This window comes from Hemiscyllium ocellatum, chromosome 10, assembly GCF_020745735.1.
Source record: "Hemiscyllium ocellatum isolate sHemOce1 chromosome 10, sHemOce1.pat.X.cur, whole genome shotgun sequence".
Classification (NCBI taxonomy): Eukaryota; Metazoa; Chordata; class Chondrichthyes; order Orectolobiformes; family Hemiscylliidae; genus Hemiscyllium; species Hemiscyllium ocellatum.
This window is the reverse complement of record NC_083410.1, coordinates 78,502,831-78,521,258: the sequence shown is the minus strand read 5'-3', so window position 1 is coordinate 78,521,258 and position 18,428 is coordinate 78,502,831. Positions and strand designations below refer to the sequence as shown.

At 42.0% G+C, this 18,428-nt stretch overlaps 1 protein-coding gene across 5 annotated transcripts in view; it reads left to right on the top strand.

The window, feature by feature from the left end:
* The window catches only part of LOC132819818 (unconventional myosin-VI-like), a 273,784-nt gene that overhangs the window by 239,408 nt on the left and 15,948 nt on the right, over positions 1–18,428 (top strand). For all 5 annotated transcript variants that reach the window (XM_060831639.1, XM_060831642.1, XM_060831641.1 and 2 more), the window contains 4 exons: positions 7,717–7,877; positions 7,983–8,024; positions 8,325–8,354; positions 12,626–12,664. In XM_060831639.1, the coding sequence (XP_060687622.1) occupies positions 7,717–7,877; positions 7,983–8,024; positions 8,325–8,354; positions 12,626–12,664 (272 nt within the window). The remainder of the gene's footprint in view (positions 1–7,716; positions 7,878–7,982; positions 8,025–8,324; positions 8,355–12,625; positions 12,665–18,428) is intronic.

The following is an 18,428-nucleotide window of genomic DNA, read 5'->3' as shown; positions in this document are numbered from 1 at the left end:
AGTTGATCTGGAGATTCAATGAAAGCAAGTACTAGTTCTATATTTATCCATGGATATTGTCAGCAATGCTCTAGCTGAACATGATTGGGTAGAATCTAGAACAAAGAAAATTTACAGCCCAGCAACAGGCCCTTCGGCCCTCCAAGCCTGAGCCGATCCAAATTTACTTGTCTAAACCTGTCGATCAATTCCGAAGCATCTGTATCCCTCTGCTCCCCACCTACTCATGCATTTATCCAGAAGCATCTTAAATGAATCTACTGTGCCTGTCTCTACCACTTCTACTGGCAGCGCATTCCAAATGCCCACCACCCTCTGTGTGAAGTACTTGTCATCTGAACGCCCCTTAAACTTTCCACCTCTCACCTTGAAAGTGTGACCTCTTGTTATTGAATCCTTCACTCTGGGAAAAAGCTTGTCTCTATCCACCCTGTCTATACCCTTCATGATTTTATAAACCTCAATCAGGTCCCCCCTCCATCTCCTTTTTTCTAATGAAAATAAACCTAATCTACTCGACCTTTCTTCATAGCTAGCACCTTCCATACCAGGCAACATCCTTGTAAACCTTGTCCTGCACCCTCTTCAAAGCGTCCACATCCTTTTGGTAATGTGGCGACCAGAACTGTACATAGTATTCTAAATGCTGCCAAACCAATGTCTTGTACATGTTAACATAACTTGCCAGCTCTTATACACAATACCCCGTCCAAGGAAGGCAAGCATACTATGTGCCTTCTTGACCACTCTATCCACCTGTGCAGCAACCTTCAGGGTACAATGGACCTGCACTCCCAGATCTCTCTACCCATCAACGTTTCCCAAGGCTCTTCCGTTCATTGTATAATTCGCTCTAGAATTAGTCCTGTCTAAATGCATCACCTCACATTTGTCTGGATTGAACACCATCTGCCACTTTTCCGCCCAACTCTCCAGCCTATCTATATCCTCCTGTATTCTCTGACAGTCCCTTATGCTTTCTGCTACTCCACCAGTCGTCTTGTTATCTGCAAACTTGCTGATCATACCAACAGTGCCCTCTTCCAGACCAGCTATGTATATTACAAACAACAGTGGCCCCACCACCGACCCCTGTGGAACACCACTGGTCACCTTTCTCCATTTCGAGAAACTCCTTTCAACTACTACTTTCTTAGTAGTCTCTTTAGTCAACCAGCTCTTTATCCACCTAGCTAGAACACCCTGCACACCATGTGACTTCACTTTCTCCATTAGTCTACCATGGGGAACCTTATCAAATGCCTTACTAAAGTCCATGGATATGACATCAACAGCCCTTCCTTCATCTATCAACTTGGTCACTTCCTCGAAGAACTCTATTAAGTTGTTAAGGCATGATCTCTCCCACACAAAACCATGTTGCCTATCACTCTTAAGTCCATTCTTTTCTAAGTATAAATAGATCCTATCCCTCCGTACCTTCTCCAGCAACTTTCCTACCACCAACGTCAGGCTCACTGGTCTGTAGTTACCCGGAATATCCCTACTACCCTCCTTGTACAGGGGAGTAACATGAGCAACCCTCTGGCACCTCACCTGTATTTAAGGATGCCACAAAGATATGTCAGGGCCCCAGCTATTTCCCCTCTCACCTCCCTCAGCAACTGGGATAGATCCCATCTGGTCCTGGGGATTTGTCAACCTTAATAACCTCTAGCCTACCCAACACATCTTCCCTACTTATGTCAATGTGATCCAGACTAATCAAACTTCTATCTCTAATCTCAACATTCATCATGTTCCTCTCCTCAGTGAACACTGATGCAAAGTAATAATTCAAAATCTCACCAATTCTCTCCGATTCGACACAGCCTTCCTTCATTATTCTTTAATGGACCAATCCTTTCTCTAGTTACCCTCTTGCTGCTTATATAAGGATAAAATGCTTTGGGATTCTCCTTAAATCTGCTCGCTAAAGCTATTTCATGACCCCTTTTAGCCAGCTTGATTTCTCGTTTAAGACTTGTCCTACTCTTCTGATATTCTTCCAGGGCCGTTCTGTTCTTAGTTGCCTCGACCTTATGTATGCTTCCCTTTTCCTCTTGGCTAGTCGTCCAATTTCTCCTGTCCTCAACTGTTCACGAATCTTGCCCGTCCTATCCTTTCCTTTCAACAGGATATGCCTATCCTGCACTACCTTTAACCTATCTTTGAAAGTCTCCCACATCTCAAATGTGGACTTCCCTTCAAATAGCTGTGTCCAATCCACATTTCCAAGCTCCTGCCTAATTTTGATATAGTTGGCCTTGGCCCAGTTTAGTACTCTTCCCTTAGGACCACTCTCCTTTTTTAGAATACTTGTAGATTAAAAAAACTTACAGAATTGTGGTCACTGTTCCCAAAGAAATCCCCCACTGCAGCTTCTACCACCAGTCCTGGCTCGTTCCCCAGTAGGAGAAAGTGAGGACTGCAGATGCTGGAGATCAGAGCTGAAAATGTGTTGCTGGAAAAGCGCAGCAGGTCAGGCAGCATTCAAGGAGCAGGAGAATCGGCGTTTTGGGCGTGAGCCCTGAAGAAGGGCTCATACCCGAAACATTGATTCTCCTGCTTCTTGGATGATGCCTGACCTGCTGCGCTTTTCCAGCAACACATTTTCAGCCCAATCCCCAGTACCAGGTCCAATATATCCCCTTCCCTCGTCGGACTATTGACATACTGCTCTAGAAAACGCTTCTTACAAATTCTACCCCATCCAGAGCTCTGACGTTAAGTGTATCCCAGTCAATACTGGGAAAATTAAAACTCCCAACATCACTACCCTATTGCCTCTACATCTTTCCATAATTTGCTTACCTATTCGTTCTTCTACCTCACGCTCACTGTTGGGAGGCCTGCAATACAGCCCGAACAATGTAACTGCACCCTTCTTATTTCTCAGCTCCACCCATAATGCCTCACTACCCAAGCCGTCCATAGTGTGCACCTTTAGCACAGCTGTGATATCGTCCTTGACCAGCAATGTAACTCCACTCCCCCTTTACTTCCCTCCCTGTCCTGTCTGAAGCGTCTATATCCTGAAGCATTTAGTTGCCAATCATCATGCACTTCCTTCAACTAAGTCTCTGACTGCAATAACGTCATACTCCCAAGCACCAATCCAAGCCCTAAATTCATCTGTCTTACACGCTATATTCCTTGCATTAAAGTAGATGCATTTCAGGCCACCGGTTCTTTTGCGCTCATCTGATCTCTGCCTACTCTTCCCTTTATTAATACTATCTTCATAATTCTTACAGTCTCCAGTCTCCACCTTGCTGCCTACTTGTTTTCTCTTCTGGTTCCCAGCTCCCTGCCACATTAGTTTAAAACCTCCCCAACAGCAGTAGCAAAAACTCCCCCAAGGGCATTGTTTCTGGTCTGGTTCAGAAGTATACCGTCCATTTTGTAATAGTTCCACCTTTCCCCAGAACCGGTCCCAATGTCCAACAAATCTGAACCCCTCCCTCCCAACATCATCTCTCAAGCCATTGTTCATCCTGCCTATTTTTCCGTTTCTACGCTGGCTAGCATGTGGCACTGATAGTAATCCCAAGATCACTACCTTTGAGGTCCTCCTCTTTAACTTCTCTCCTAGCTCCCTGAATTCTTCTTTCAAGACCTCATTTTGTTTTCTACTTATATCGTTGGTGCCTATATGCACCAAGACAACTGGCTGTTCACCCGCCCCTTTTAGCATGCTCTGCAGCCGATCGGTGACATTCTGACCTGAGCACCTGGGAGGCAACATACCATCCGGGACTCCCGTTTTTGGCCACAGAACCGTCTATCTACTCCCTTCTCAATAGAATCTCCTATGACTATGGCCCTACGAGTATTTTTCCTGCCCTTCTGAATAGCAGTGCCCGTCACGGTGCCATGATCCTGGCAACTGCTGCCCTCCCCTGGTGAGCCATCTCCCCCAACAGTTTCCAAAACTGTATACCTGTTTTGGAGGGAGATGACCACAGGGGACACCTGGACTGCCTTCCTACTCTTTTTCTGCCTTTTGGTTACCCATTCACTATCTCCCTCAGCAAGTCTAACCTGCGGTGTGACCAGTTCACTAAACATGCTATCCTCGACCACCTCAGCATCGCGGATGCTCCACATAGAGTCCATCCACAGCTCCAGAGCTGTCATGCGGTCAAACAAGATGTGCAGCTGGATACACTTCTTGCAAGTGAAAGAGTCAGGAACATCAGACACTTTCCTAACTCCCACATCAAGCAAGAGGCACATGCCACAAGTCTGAGGTCCCCTGCCATTGTAAGCTTAGCTTTATATGAACTAACTAAACCCAAACAATGCACTTCAATATATGTAAAAGAAAAAATAAAAGTCTTACCTTACAGAGTCTCTTTTTCTTCCGGTTAGAGGGGCGCAGGAGGGCGATACTACACGTGTAGTTTCTCGGGTTTAGCTACTGCCCAAATATAAATTAAGCCCTTACCTTCCCGGCAGCCCTCGCTTCACTCCATCTTCTCTCCTCTCCTCGCTGCTCTGTCAAAATGGAGGCCTGACCCCAGAGGTAAGTCCCTTTTTCAAGTGGGGAAAACTTACCCTTCCCGGCAGCCTTCGCTTCACTCCTCTACTGAATATAGTGATTTGAGGAATGAGTGGGTCAAGGTGTTTACCAATCCTACCAAATCTTTTTAACATTTTAAAGAAATTATGTCCTCTGATGGAAGCATAAAGAATAAGAGGGTAGAGGTTGTAGCATTTATGGTTCTGGGATTAAAATTACAGCCAGTTCTATTAGGAACAAAATTGAGAAGGCTTTTATTTCTCAAATTCGAGCAATCATGAATTCTGTCCTCCAACAGTTGTCAGTCGATGGTTAAGAGCTGAGATGAATAGATTTTTGTTAGGTAACTGTAGCAGCCAGTAGGGAGCTAGGCTACAAAACATATCTGAGACCCAGATAAGTCACAGTCTTGTAAAATAGAGAAGGCTGGAGGGGCTTAATGACCTTTTTCTTGGTTCTAATGTTTCTATTTTGCTCTGAATTATTAAAGCAGTGTTACTTTGGGCTACTGGAGAATCTTTGTGGTACAGAATTTCCTTCACAATTGCTCTTTTAAATTTTTGTGCTTCAAGGCATGAACACAAATTAAATTTTTCTTCCTTCAGCCTGCTTTGCAGGACTCTAAAATGGTTTCCCGCATAATCTGCTATTTGAGATATTGGTTACAGTGACTGCTAGAGAATGTGGACGGTTGAAAGAATAGTTCCTAACTATAGTCTAAATAGTCTGAATGTAGATAGAATGGGTTCTGATGCTAAAAGCCCCAGTACAGAATGAGCCAGTTGAACATAGCTAGTAATTTGAATGGAAGGGTTTTTTCAATTTTTTTTTCAATATACCCTAAATAAAGGAGTAATAGAAGAAAAAGTATCTGACATTACAATGTACATGGATGCTTCACAATAAATTCACCTTTTATAATGGGACTAAGCTTGCTTTGGATCCAATTTTTCCACTAAATGAGAAAATAATCTGGTGCTCATCTAAGTCAAATCAACATCAATTTGAAAGCTAAACTCTTGACTCACTAGAAATGTGTTCTCTCCCTTGCCTACTTGTGAAAATGCAATGGTTTTTGGAATAGTAAAATAATTTAGATCCAGAAGAGTAATAAGATAGCAGTAGTTTGGTTTAACATTGTATGAAATGCTTGAGCACTGTAGACTTCCAACCTTAGATGCAATGTATGGGGTGGCACAGTGGTTAGCACTGCTGCCTCACAGCGCCTGAGACCCAGGTTCAATTCCCGACTCAGGCGACTGACTGTGTGGAGTTTGCACGTTCTCCCCGTGTCTGCGTGGGTTTCCTCCGGGTGCTCCGGTTTCCTCCCACAGTCCAAAGATGTGCGGGTCAGGTGAATTGGCCATGCTAAATTGCCCATAGTGTTAGGTAAGGGGTAAATGTAGGGGTATGGGTGGGTTGCGCTTCGGCGGGTCGGTGTGGACTTGTTGGGCTGAAGGGCCTGTTTCCACACTGTAAATAATCTAATACTTTGCCATAATATCAACTTGGTTTCAGAGATGGGATCCCATTTTTGACATTGAACATCAGGTTAGGTTGCTGTGAAACAATCGAATGCCTACTATTGAAATCAGATATCACTGAAGGACGACTTCTTCCTTTCCCAGAAGAGATTATGGTTGAGCTAAAGTTGAATTCTCTGTTTAACTTAATCTCCTTGATGCATTGGCTGTGACACCTGTGGTATGCTGAAATCTTTCATAATTACTAATATCTTCTGCTTCACATGGTGTGCCTTCTGTATTGTAATTTAGCTTCACAAATGTATATAAAGTTGTATTGTTCCCTTCTGCATACAGGCTTATATTGCAGAATTGACAAATCTACAGAAACAACTGGTATAGCTATTTGAACATGACAAAACATCCAAAACGTTTCACAAGAGCATGATGAGTCAAAATTCCACTTAAGGAGATAGAAGTTCAGATAGAAAATTCTAAAGCTTTTGGCCTAAGCAGCTGAAATGGCTGAGCAATTGAAATCCAGGATGCTTGAGAAACCGGAATTTGTGCAGTTCAGATATTGGAGGGTTTAAGGGCTGGAGGAGATTGTAGAGAAAAAGAAAAGGAAGGCCTTGGAGGGATTTGAAATAAGAAGTGAATTTTAAAACTGATTAAATATTTGACCATAGGCCAAAGTAGGTCAGTAACCATCGAGCTGATAGAGGAACAGAATTTGGTGTGAGTAAGGACATGGGCTGCAGATTTTTGGATCCCCTCAGGTTGATGAAAAGTAGAACGTGGCATGCCATTGAGGAGGTCCTTGAAATAGTCTTGATTATAAGTAACAGGTGTGAATGTGGGTTTGAGCAGCAGATGAGCAAGAGACATGGGCAAAGTTAGGCAGAGTTTGGAGGTGGAAAACATTATCTTAGTAATTGAACAGACATAAGGCATGAAACTTCTTTTGGCATAAAATATGGCACCATTCTCTTAGACTGTTGCCTGAGAGACATGTCCTTGACAACAAGGAAGTTGAATCTGGAACTGGGACAAAAAAAAACTATGGCTTCACTCTATTCAATGTTTAATCAGACCAAATTTCTGCTCTGATGATCTCGCAACAATCAATAATGCAGAAGTTCTCCCTTGGAACTAAATGGATTTTCCTGAATTTTAGGTAAGGTTATTTCCCTTTCATTTTGATTTAAACCTCAGAAGAATTGTTCTTATGGTGCATTCTGTATAAGCCAAGAGAAAAGCTATCTTTCACTCACTCACCGGCAGCACTTCCCATCCTAATAACTACCAAGCCTTTGGCTTTATTCCCATGACACCTGTGTTTATATTGATTTGCTCAATCCACTTCCTTCCTTCCACTTCAATTATTGCCAGAAAGATTTTCATCCCCTACCACTTCATTGATGTGGCCCTGATTTTTGCTAGATATTCAAAAATCTATCTACTTCCTCATATCCATAATGCTAATGTTACAGGAACAACTTGACATCTGTCTGGATTTAGTCAATTGTTGGTTTGAAATAAGTGAAATGATTTTGTTAGACTTTAAAGGGTGCTGGTGGACCTATCTTTGTCATTTTAAAAGCTTCAAACTGCATGTTCAGTAAATAATTCCCATTTTTGCTTTTTAATGAATATCTTCACTATCAAGGTCTACCCAGCTAAGTGTTTTACTTTAAGTGGCCTGATTAATACCTTTGTGCTTTGCAGGCTGCCTTGGAGACTCAGCTTGCTACAGAGCGTGAGGAAGAAGCTCGTAAGCAGGCCCTGCTTGAACAAGAGCGGCGTGACCGGGAACTTGCCATGAGGATTGCAAGAAGTGAGTCTGAGCTCATTTATGATGAATCACCAATGGACACAGGAATTAAGAGGTAGGGGTTTAAAAGTATTTTAAAATCACTTCCATTATTTTTGTCCCCTGATTCATCTCACTGTTTGTGCTGCAAGTGTAATAATAAATGTCTTTTCTTTCACAGTGTTGAAGTTAAACAAATTCGTCCAGTTGCAGTTGCTGCTAAGTATGGATATGTAACCTGCATTTCTACTTTGCACATTTAGTAAATCATGCCGTATATTAATTCTAGAATTCCTCCATACAGATTCAAAGAATTTCACAATTAATAAATCAAGATGATTTTATTCAGATTTTTAATCAGAATTTTTGCATGAATTTGGAGATTAATTTTAGTCTGAAAAAAGTAAAACTAATAGAACACCAATAAAATGCATGTACAGAGTTACCGCAAGCTGTGTGCTAGTCGGAAGGTGTGAAGTTTATGTGCCTAGCAGAGTCTAACTAAAGTGTGTTCTATTTCCAGATCTGATGGACCACAATCCAAAATGACAATGTATGAGTTTTCAGTTATTATTCTTGTTTTATTTGCAATTTTGGGCATTGGTGATGGAAATTTGTTGACTATGATTATGGTGACGGTACATTGGTCTGCTCTCTTTGACTTTCAACAAAACAGCTAAAACTACACTTAATTGTTCTGAACCTGATTGTTCCGGTTCATCATTTTTTCATTGATTGTTGCTTGTCTGTTTCCTTCCTGTATCACTGGGAATGATGATGGTTTATAACTACTGAATATCCAAATCAGATCGGATTATTTTTCTTCATCCCTAAATTGCTACCAGTTCCTAGTGAGTGTTGCTAAATATTACAGACGTTGGGCAAACTAGCCCTAAATTTAGACTGCATGAATGGAAGACTGCTGGTGAGAGAGATGGAGAAGTCTCATGCTGTTGTATTAGAGAGTACTCTGATTAATGTTGGGCTGCAGTATATTATTGCGATTTAATGAATGAACATTTACTAACTATCACCTTCCTATAACTAACCTTTGGTCTGCTTGATGTTAATGCATCTGCAATGGAAAGTTTTCCACTGATGAGACAGATAAAACTATTTGATTCATAAAGTTTTGTCATGGATTTTGCCCCCACCAGTGGTCCAAAGTCTAAGATTGTCACACATGCTTCCAGTTTTATTCCATCAGCAATACCTTCTAGGCAGTTTTTTTTTCAGAAAAGCATGATTTGACAAAGAAGGTGATTTGCATTCCTTTGTCCAGTCCAGTCTAAGGGTAAAGATAAAGTTGCTATTATCTTAATAGACCATAGGATTGCGCGCTCTCATTAAATAGAGAGCTAACTCATGGTATGTTTACTTGAGGGTCTCTCATCATATCCTGGGCCAGTGTAGTAATTGAACCTATGCAGGAGGCATAACTTTGCATCGCAAGCCAGCCATGTAGTCAACTGAACCAACTTACATTAACTCCATTACCCCCCACCCCTCCTCCCCACTGCCGAGTAAAATTAAAAAAGGAAGACATATTACAGATAATGAGAAGCTAAAAACGGGGCATGAGGAACATACTCAGCAGTTCTGGCAAGTCAGTGGAAACAGAAACTTAGCTTTGGGTTCAAACCTTTCATTTGAATAAAATTCAAATTAATTTATGTGTAAAGCTTTGCCTTTCCTGCTGTAACCTAATAGAAACCTGGCAGGTCTCAATTTCTATCTTAGAAATTTCTATATACACATTTATAATGAAAACCACCATATGCACATGACAACCTAAAATGTACATGGCATATTAAAGTGGCAGAAAGGTAATTGAAGATAGGTTTCGAGAGGTGCTTCTGTTATAAATTTGAACATAAGTGTTTCTAAATAGATACCAAAATAAGCAGAGATTGCATGACTTTAAAACTGGGCATTGAATTATGTGACTTATGGTACAGTGGCAGTGTACACACCTCTGGCCCAGAAGGTGTGGGTTTAAGTCCGACCTCAGGTTGTGTGATTGCCATGAAGGTTTGTTAGAATACACCAAAACAAATTGAATTATGTTTGGATTTACTGCTTCCAGGATCCAGGCAAGCTAACTTGTCCATTGCTGAAAATGTGATGCTGGTTAAAGCACAGCAGGTTAGGCAGCATCCTAGGAACAGGAAATTCGACGTTTCGGGCCAGAGCCCTTCATCAGGAATGAGGAGAGTGTACCAGGCAGGATAAGATAAAAGGTAGGGAGGAGGGACTTGGGGGAGGGGCGATGGAGATGTGATAGGTGGAAGGAGGTCAAGGTGAGGGTGGAGTGGGGTGGGGGTGGAGAGGTCAGGAAGAAGATTGCAGGTTAAGAGGGCGGTGCTGCGTTGAGGGAACTGACTGAGACAAGGTGGGGGGGAGGGGAAATGAGGAAACTGGAGAAATCTGAGTTCATTCCTTGTGGTTGGAGGGTTCCCAGGCGGAAGATGAGGCGCTCTTCCTCCAACCGTTGTGTTGTTATGTTCTGCCGATGGAGGAGTCCAAGGACCTGCATGTCCTCGGTGGAGTGGGAGGGAGAGTTAAAGTATTGAGCCATGGGGTGGTTGGGTTGGTTGGTCCGGGCGTCCCAGAGGTGTTCCCTGAAGCGTTCCGCAAGTAGGCGGCCCGTCTCCCCAATATAGAGGAGGCCACATCGGGTGCAGCGGATGCAATAGATGATGTGTGTGGAGGTGCAGGTGAATTTGTGGCGGATATGGAAGGATCCCTTGGGGCCTTGGAGAGAAGTAAGGGAGGAGGTGTGGGCGCAAGTTTTACATTTCCTGCGGTTGCAGGGGAAGGTGCCGGGAGTGGAGGTTGGGTTGGTGGGGGGTGTGGACCTGACGAGGGAGTCATGAAGGGAGTGGTCTTTGTGGAACGCTGATAGGGGAGGGGAGGGAAATATATCCCTGGTGGTGGGGTCCATTTGGAGGTGGCGGAAATGACGGCGGTTAGTGGGGTGGTAGGTGAGAACCAGTGGGGTTCTGTCTTGGTGGTGTTTGGAGGAGCGGGGCTCAAGGGCAGAGGAGCGGGTAGTGGAGGAGATGCGGTGGAGGGCATCGTCGATCACGTCTGGGGGGAATCTGCAGTCCTTGAAGAAGGAGGCCATCTGGGCTGTACGGTATTGGAACTGGTCCTCCTGGGAGCGGATGCGGTGGAGATGAAGGAATTGGGAATAAGGGATGGCATTTTTACAGGGGGCAGGGTGGGAGGAGGTGTAGTCCAGGTAGCTGTGGGAGTCAGTCGGTTTATAGTAGATGTCTGTGTTGAGTCAGTCGCCTGAGATAGAAATGGAAAGGTCTAGGAAGGGGAACATTAATACTTTGAGAAAATCTTGTGGCCTGATCTCACAATGATTTCCTAACGACTGTCCCTCTCTCAAAGTACGTCTCCATGGTAACTAGGATTACATAGGCCTTGTATACGAGTAGAAATGCTGATTAGCTCTTGAGACCCCCGCTCAATTCTCTGTTGAAAATAAATGGAATGTTTAAAGTGGAACAGTTTATAAATTGGAATTTTTAATAGCTCCTTGGGACTTTGAGGTCAGCTATTTGGCCATTGTAAGCACCGATGTTGCTGCTGTTGTCTCCAAGTGTGAACATGTCAAGCCCTCTTAGCACAACAGTCTGAGCCTTCCTTTAAACTTTGAACTGCTTTATAACCTAGACTACTGCACAGGTCACCTAACCATCTTCATTTTAATCAAAACTAAAAGCATTCCTAAAATACTGTAAGTCCATACATGAGATATTTATGACTGAAATGCTATTTATAATATTGCAGAATAAATAATAAAAATGAAACATTTGAATCCTTCAGATGACCTTACCATGTTGCCTTAATTCTGCCTTTTTTAATACTAATTTTTTAATCTTACACTTTCTTTCTATTTAATGTATTCTGTATTAACTAAACATTTCTCGAAGATACACTTAGCTTATCGTCCACTTTTGTTTCCTTTGTCTTGAAACTTCCAGTTTTCATTGGGTGGAAATTTGAAAAGGTGTTTTCTAAATAGCTGGAATTCCATTTTGTAAATTCTTGATTATTTGCATCTATAACTCATTCACTCAAATCTGAATCTGGAAGGATTGCTGTGAATTAATTTGCAGTCTGCGGATTAGGATTCCAATGGAATATCAAATGATTCGTATTCATTCGAAAAAATGCAGCTGTGGAGAAATGTAACCTTTGTTCTATTTGTAAGGCTATCCCTAACTCTCTACATATAATGCTATTATGGAGGTAACCAGAGAGGCACTGATTTGTTTAATTGTAACATGTTTTTCAGAAAATCTTAATTTCGTTCAAATGAAATATTGTTCTTCATCATAGCTTTGCATTCCTTCCAGGTTTATAATTAGAGGTTTTAGAAATCAAACTCAGGACAGTCCGTAATATGTAAAAGGGGGTGACACTGATTTAAACATCAAAGGGTGCTTGTGTGTCATGTGTACAGATGCCAGCTGCTCTACAGAAGGATGCATAATCTGTTATACCACTGCCTCACTTTGTTAAAATGGTGTAAAAATAGTAAGAACTGTACTGCCAGCTTTCCTGCTGCTTACAAACATCATGGGTTTTGCAAACATATTGTCTCTTCTCTCAATTCTCAGCATGTGTGTACAGGAGTTGTCTGGGCCATCTGTAGAGTGACTTATCATCATTTGCCTTCCTACATATCTAATTATTAACATTCTCCTATCTGCTGTTAATGTCAAATCATCTTAAATACTTTCCCAGAAATATGATGATTCTGAATCCTCTATCAATTACTTATGAACATGCTTATTTATGTTACAGGGAAGAAATGGCCAAAGAAATGTCAGATTATCTGGCTAGGTAGGTAACATCTTGTTGCTTAAAACATGCATTGAGATACCAACAGCTCACGTAAAATCACATGCTCTAGGTTTATGCACATTTTCATAGCAAATTTTGATAAGGCCACTGCCTATAATTGGAATAAACATATTACTTGGGCTAGGGCTCTTGGCAGATAGTTAAGTTGCATCTGCACGATCAATTAATTAATTGTACAGTTTTATAATGTTGTTCACTGTTTGTTAGTTACAATGGATAATGTGATGCACTGCCTGTCTTAGGAGTTGGGTTAAATGGATGCTGGATTAATTTTTGAAGATTTTGTTCTCCCCAAAACCCAATTTGCAAAGCTCTAGCTGCTTTAATGAAAATGATAACAAAAAGATTTCCAATTAATATAACACTGTGCACAGTATCAACAACTTCTTGTACAGGAGCTTGAGCTCATGCTGATGAGACAGACTGTTGAGCAATCCACTTTCTGCATGATAAAATTGGTTTGCAGTTTATGACAACAGAATACAAATTTGTAAGATCCATTGCAACAAATTTTATCAGGGAATTTGAGGTTAAAAATGTATCTTTCTCAGCATAGTTTTTCTACAGCCAACTATGCTTGTATGTTTTTCTTGATGGATACAAATGTTACTTGATCTGATCTTTCTCATTGCAATTACTGGTCAGTTTTTTGACGTTACTGCATTTGTGGTACTGAACCAGAATGAGTCACAAGCCTCTGCTGTTTGATCAATGCTTTAATAAATTATTACAGCACATTACCATTGTGCATGTAGTCACTCTTTGGAAAAGCTATAAAGTTAATCCCACTCCCCACTCATTTACCTCAGTATTCTTTTTTGTTTTCAATTATGTACCTGATTCCCTTTCCAGATGGGAATTTAGATTTTTTAGAATATTTCCTTGAGATTTAACTCCCCTTAAAGAGTGAGAATTTAATTAATGATTAATCAAGCACTCAACTCACTTTGGTTATGGTGGACTTTTTTTTCCCTTGGACTATCTCTGACTCTATGATGAAGCAATGAGAGCTGTAAAGATACAGGTTTTGCTCCTGCATATTGCTTCAAGGCACTGCAACTTTCAAAGTTGACCTAGCATCCACATTCAACAATTCTGGGAACACCTGGCACATGTGCAGAATGTACATACTGTTGCCAATCTCTTCGTAATGAGTGCATTTCAAATATTGGAACCAGTTATTGTTCCAGTGTAAATGCTGTGTGAAAATGTACCAGCCGTCTCATTCTTGAGAAATGCACTACACAAAATACCAATGGATCTCAGCTGCATGGTATGGGAAAGACATTAAATTACCATGGATTGTTCAGGTAGTTGGATCCTTAATTCTAAACTTTGAGGGCAAAGCAACGAATCCCTTAGACCTAAACAAAGTAAGGTTAGTGTGTCATGGTGATGTTTGCAGAGAAACTCTTTACAGAAGTAGTCCTGGTTAAATTCATTTTGAAACTTGATAAAAGCTTCAGCTTACTGTTGTTCATTTGTTTAGTGAATTGAAAAGCAGAGCTCAGCCTACCATCAAAATGGAAAGTCCTGTTTGCTGGAAGTATTACAGCTGATGAAAGGACATGACATAGAATTAGAGTGTTCCTAATGGTTCATGTAGCTTTTATGAGACTGAAAGAGCCAGTTAGGGCAGTGAGTACTTGATGTCCCTGCCAATACTTGTCCCTCAAACCACCAAAGAAGAATAACTGACCATTCAACTCACTGGTGTTCCTGAACTCCTGCTGTTTAGGAGATGACTCATTGCACTTATTTGGAACTCCCTTTCACGGTATTGGAGAGACTGAGGCTTGCTTTCTTCACCTGTGAGAATCTTTGGACCTTAGCTTCATTTCTTAATGTTTCACCATTTCAGGTAGATTGGGAGCTGCTTTGATCTTTTTCATTTTATGTTCATTCCTTTTTAAGGTGATTTTGGATTTACATCTTAATATATTTATTATATCTCTGACAGCTGAATGTGGAATCTTTGGTCTCTGATTGGAGATTTCGTTTGAATTAGAGTGGATTCATAAAGGCAGATAACAATGTAATTGTGATTTGTTTGGGGGAGCAGACTTTGTCTCATTTGGCAGAATGTACAACCAATGGACATATCTATGTTCACATACCAGAACTAGAGCTTATTGGTATTTTCAAAATTGTACTTCCAATCTATCAAATGCTGTTCTGCAAACACAGTGGTGTCTCTCCTTCCTTCTCTCACTTTCATCTCCATCTCTGACTCTTTACTTGATTTCACTGTTTCTATGTTGGAGGATAGTCTGTTCACCAATATCCACTACAAGCTCACTGACTACCATTGTTAGCTTGACTACATTTCCTCCCACCCTCACTCCTAAAAAGGCTGCATTTCATTCTCCCAATTTCTCTGCCTCCATTGCATTTATTCTGATCTTTCGACCTTCCACAGGAATGCCTCCAATGTATTCTCCATTACAGAATATAGAAAAGTACAGCACAGCACAGACCCTTCGGCCCACAATGTTGTGCTGAGCATTTACGTTAATCTGAGATCAACGTAACCTACACACCCCTCAATTTACTGCTTTCCATGTGCTTGTCCAGCAGTTGCTTAAATGTCCCTAATGTCTCTGACTCTGCTATCACTGCTGGCAGTGCATTCCATGCATCTACCACTCTGACATCTCCTCTTTATCTTCCTCTAGCCACCTTAAAATTATGACCCCTTGTGACAGCCATTTCTACCCTCAGGAAACATCTTAAGCTGTCTACTCTGTCTGTGCCTCTCATTACCTTGTACACCTCTATCAAGTCATCTCTCACCCTTTTTCTCTCCAGTGTGAAAAGCTCAAGCTTGCTCAACCTCTCTTCATAAGACAATATGCCCTACAATACAGGCAGCATCCTGGTAAATATCCTCTGCATCCTCTCTAAAGCATCTACATCCTTCTTATAATGAGGCAACCAGAATCCGATATGATGTTCCAAGTGTAGTCTAACCAGCATTTTATAGAGCTGCAGCAAAACCTTGTGGCTCTTAAACTCAATCCCCCCCTGTTAATGAAAGTCAAAACACCACATGCATTCTAAACAACCCTATCAACTTGGGTGGCAACTTTGAGGGATCTATGTACATGGACCCCAAGATTCCGTTGCTCCTCCACACTGTCAAGAATCCTGCCTTTAACCCTATATTCAACATTCAAATACAATGTTCCAAAAGGAATCACTTCACGTTTATCCAGGTTGAACTCCATTTGTCACTTCTCAACCCAGCTCTGTATCCTGACAAGTCTTGTTATAGCCTGCAACAGCCCTCACCACTATCTAGCAACTCCACCAACCTTTGTGTCAAACTATCTAACCCACCTTTCCACTTCTACATCCAAGTCACTTATAAAAACTGAAAAGAGCAGAGGCCTAAGAACAGGTCCTTGTTTGGCACCACTGGTCACCAACCTCCAGGCAGAATACTTTCCGTCCACTACTACTCACCTGCCTTCTCTTGACCAACCAATTCTGTATCCAGACAGCCAAATTTCCCTGTATCCCATATCTTCTAACTTTCTGAATGAGCCTACCACAGAGAACCTTATCAAATCCCTTACTGAAATCCATATACACTAGATCCACTGCTCGACCTTCGTCAGCTTGTCTCATCACACCATCAAAGAACTCCATAAGGCTTGTGAGGCATGACCTGCCCCTCATAAAGCCATGATGACTACCTTTAATCAAACTGTTTTTCCAAATAGTTATAAATCCGAACACTCAGAATCCTTTCCAGTACCTTGCTTACCATAGCCATAATACTGACTCGTCTGAGATTCCCAGGGATTTCTCTGTTCCCTTCTTTGAACCAAAGAAAACATTTGTCTCCCTCCAAACATCCAGTACTACTTCCATGGAGAGTGGAGATGCAAATATCATCACCAGAGATGTAGTAATCTTATTCCTCGCTTCCCATAGTAACCTTGAATATATCTTGTTTGGCTCTGGAGACTTAACAACTTGGTGCTTCCCAGAATTTTCAGCACATCTACTTTGTTAATATCAATCTGTTCAAGCCTATCAACCTGGTCCATGGTATTCTCACAACAGCAAGGTCCTTCTTGCTAGTGAATACTGAAACAAAAAGCTCCCCAACCTCTTCAGACTCCAGGCACAAGGTCCCTCCGCTATTCCTTATCAGTCCTATCCTCTCTCTGATCAGTGTCTTATTCCTCATGTAAGTATAGAACGCCTTTGGGTTTTCCCTAATCCTTCCCTCCAAGGCTCTTTCATGCGCCTTCTGAGCTCTCCTCAGCCTATCTTTGAGTTGTTTTCCTAGCCTACAATTGTCTGAAGATGTGCCAGATCCTTGCTGCTTCAACCTTAAGTAAGCTCCCTTCTTCCTCTTGGGAAGCTCCACTTCTCTTGTCATCCAAAGCTCCTTCACCTTACTATTCCTTGCCTGTCTCAGTGAGACATTATCCAACACTTGCAACAAATGCTCCTTAAACAGTCTCAACATTTCTCTGCATTTCCCATAGAACAATTGTTGCCAATTTATACTCCATAACTCCCACCTAATAGCAGTATAATTTCCCCTCCCCCAATTAAATGCCTTCCCACACTGTCTGTTCCTATCCCTCTCCATGCCTATGGTAAAGGTGAGGTAGTTGTGGTCACTGTCGCTGAAATGCTCTCCCACCAAGATATCTGATACCTGGCCTGGCTTGTTGCCTAACACCAAATCCAATATGGTCTCCCCCCTAGTCGGCCTATCTCCATATTGAGTCAGGAATCCTTCCTGGACACACCTGACACAATCAGCTTCATCCAGACCATCTGCACTAAGGAGGTTCCAATCAATATTGGGGAAGTTGAAGTCACCCATAACAACAACTCTGTTATAGCTGCACCTTTCAAGATCTGCTGTCCAATCTGTTCTTCCATCTCTCTGCTGCTATTGGAGGTGTCTATAGAAAATGCCCAATAAAGTGACTGCTCCTTCCCTGTTACTGACTTCCACCAATACTGACTCAGGCAAACCCAACTCAACAACCACCTTTTCTGCAGCTATGATGTACTCTCTAATTTACAGTGCTACTCCCCCCTCCTCTTTTACCCACCTCCGTGTTCTTTTTAAAAGATCTAAACCCTGGAACATCCAGCAACCATTCCTGCCCCTGTGAAATCCATGAATCTGTTACAGCCACAACATTGTAGTTTTTCCTCAACTAAGGAGTCCTCTTCCCCACCAGTGTTGACATGGTTCTCAGCTGTGTCTGATCCATGTCCTCTATTTCTGCCCTCACTCTTTCCCCTCCCTCCAAGAACAAGAACAGGTTTCACCTTGCCCTTACTTTCCACACCAGTGTCCACATTCAAAGAATCATTTTCTGACACTGTGACCATTTCTCACAGATTGCCACCACCAAACTCATTTCTGTCCTCTATGGTAGCTTTCCACAAGGAAGTTCCCTCCCTGACATCCCATCACCATCACTCCTAACGCTGCTGGCCACTTCCTCTACCTCCAAACTGGGATCTTCTCATGGGATTGCAGAGAGTGAAATAGTAGACCTTTGACCTCCACCTTTCTTACTGTCCAATGCTCCAAACACATTGAAGCAGCAATTTACTTCTACTTTCAATCTAGTCTACTGCGTTTGTTGCTCACAATGCAGCCTCTTTTGTATTGACAATATCCAATACAGACTAAATGACCATTTTGTAGTAAACCTCTACTCTACTCTGCAAGAAAGACCCTGACCTTCCACTTGCTTGC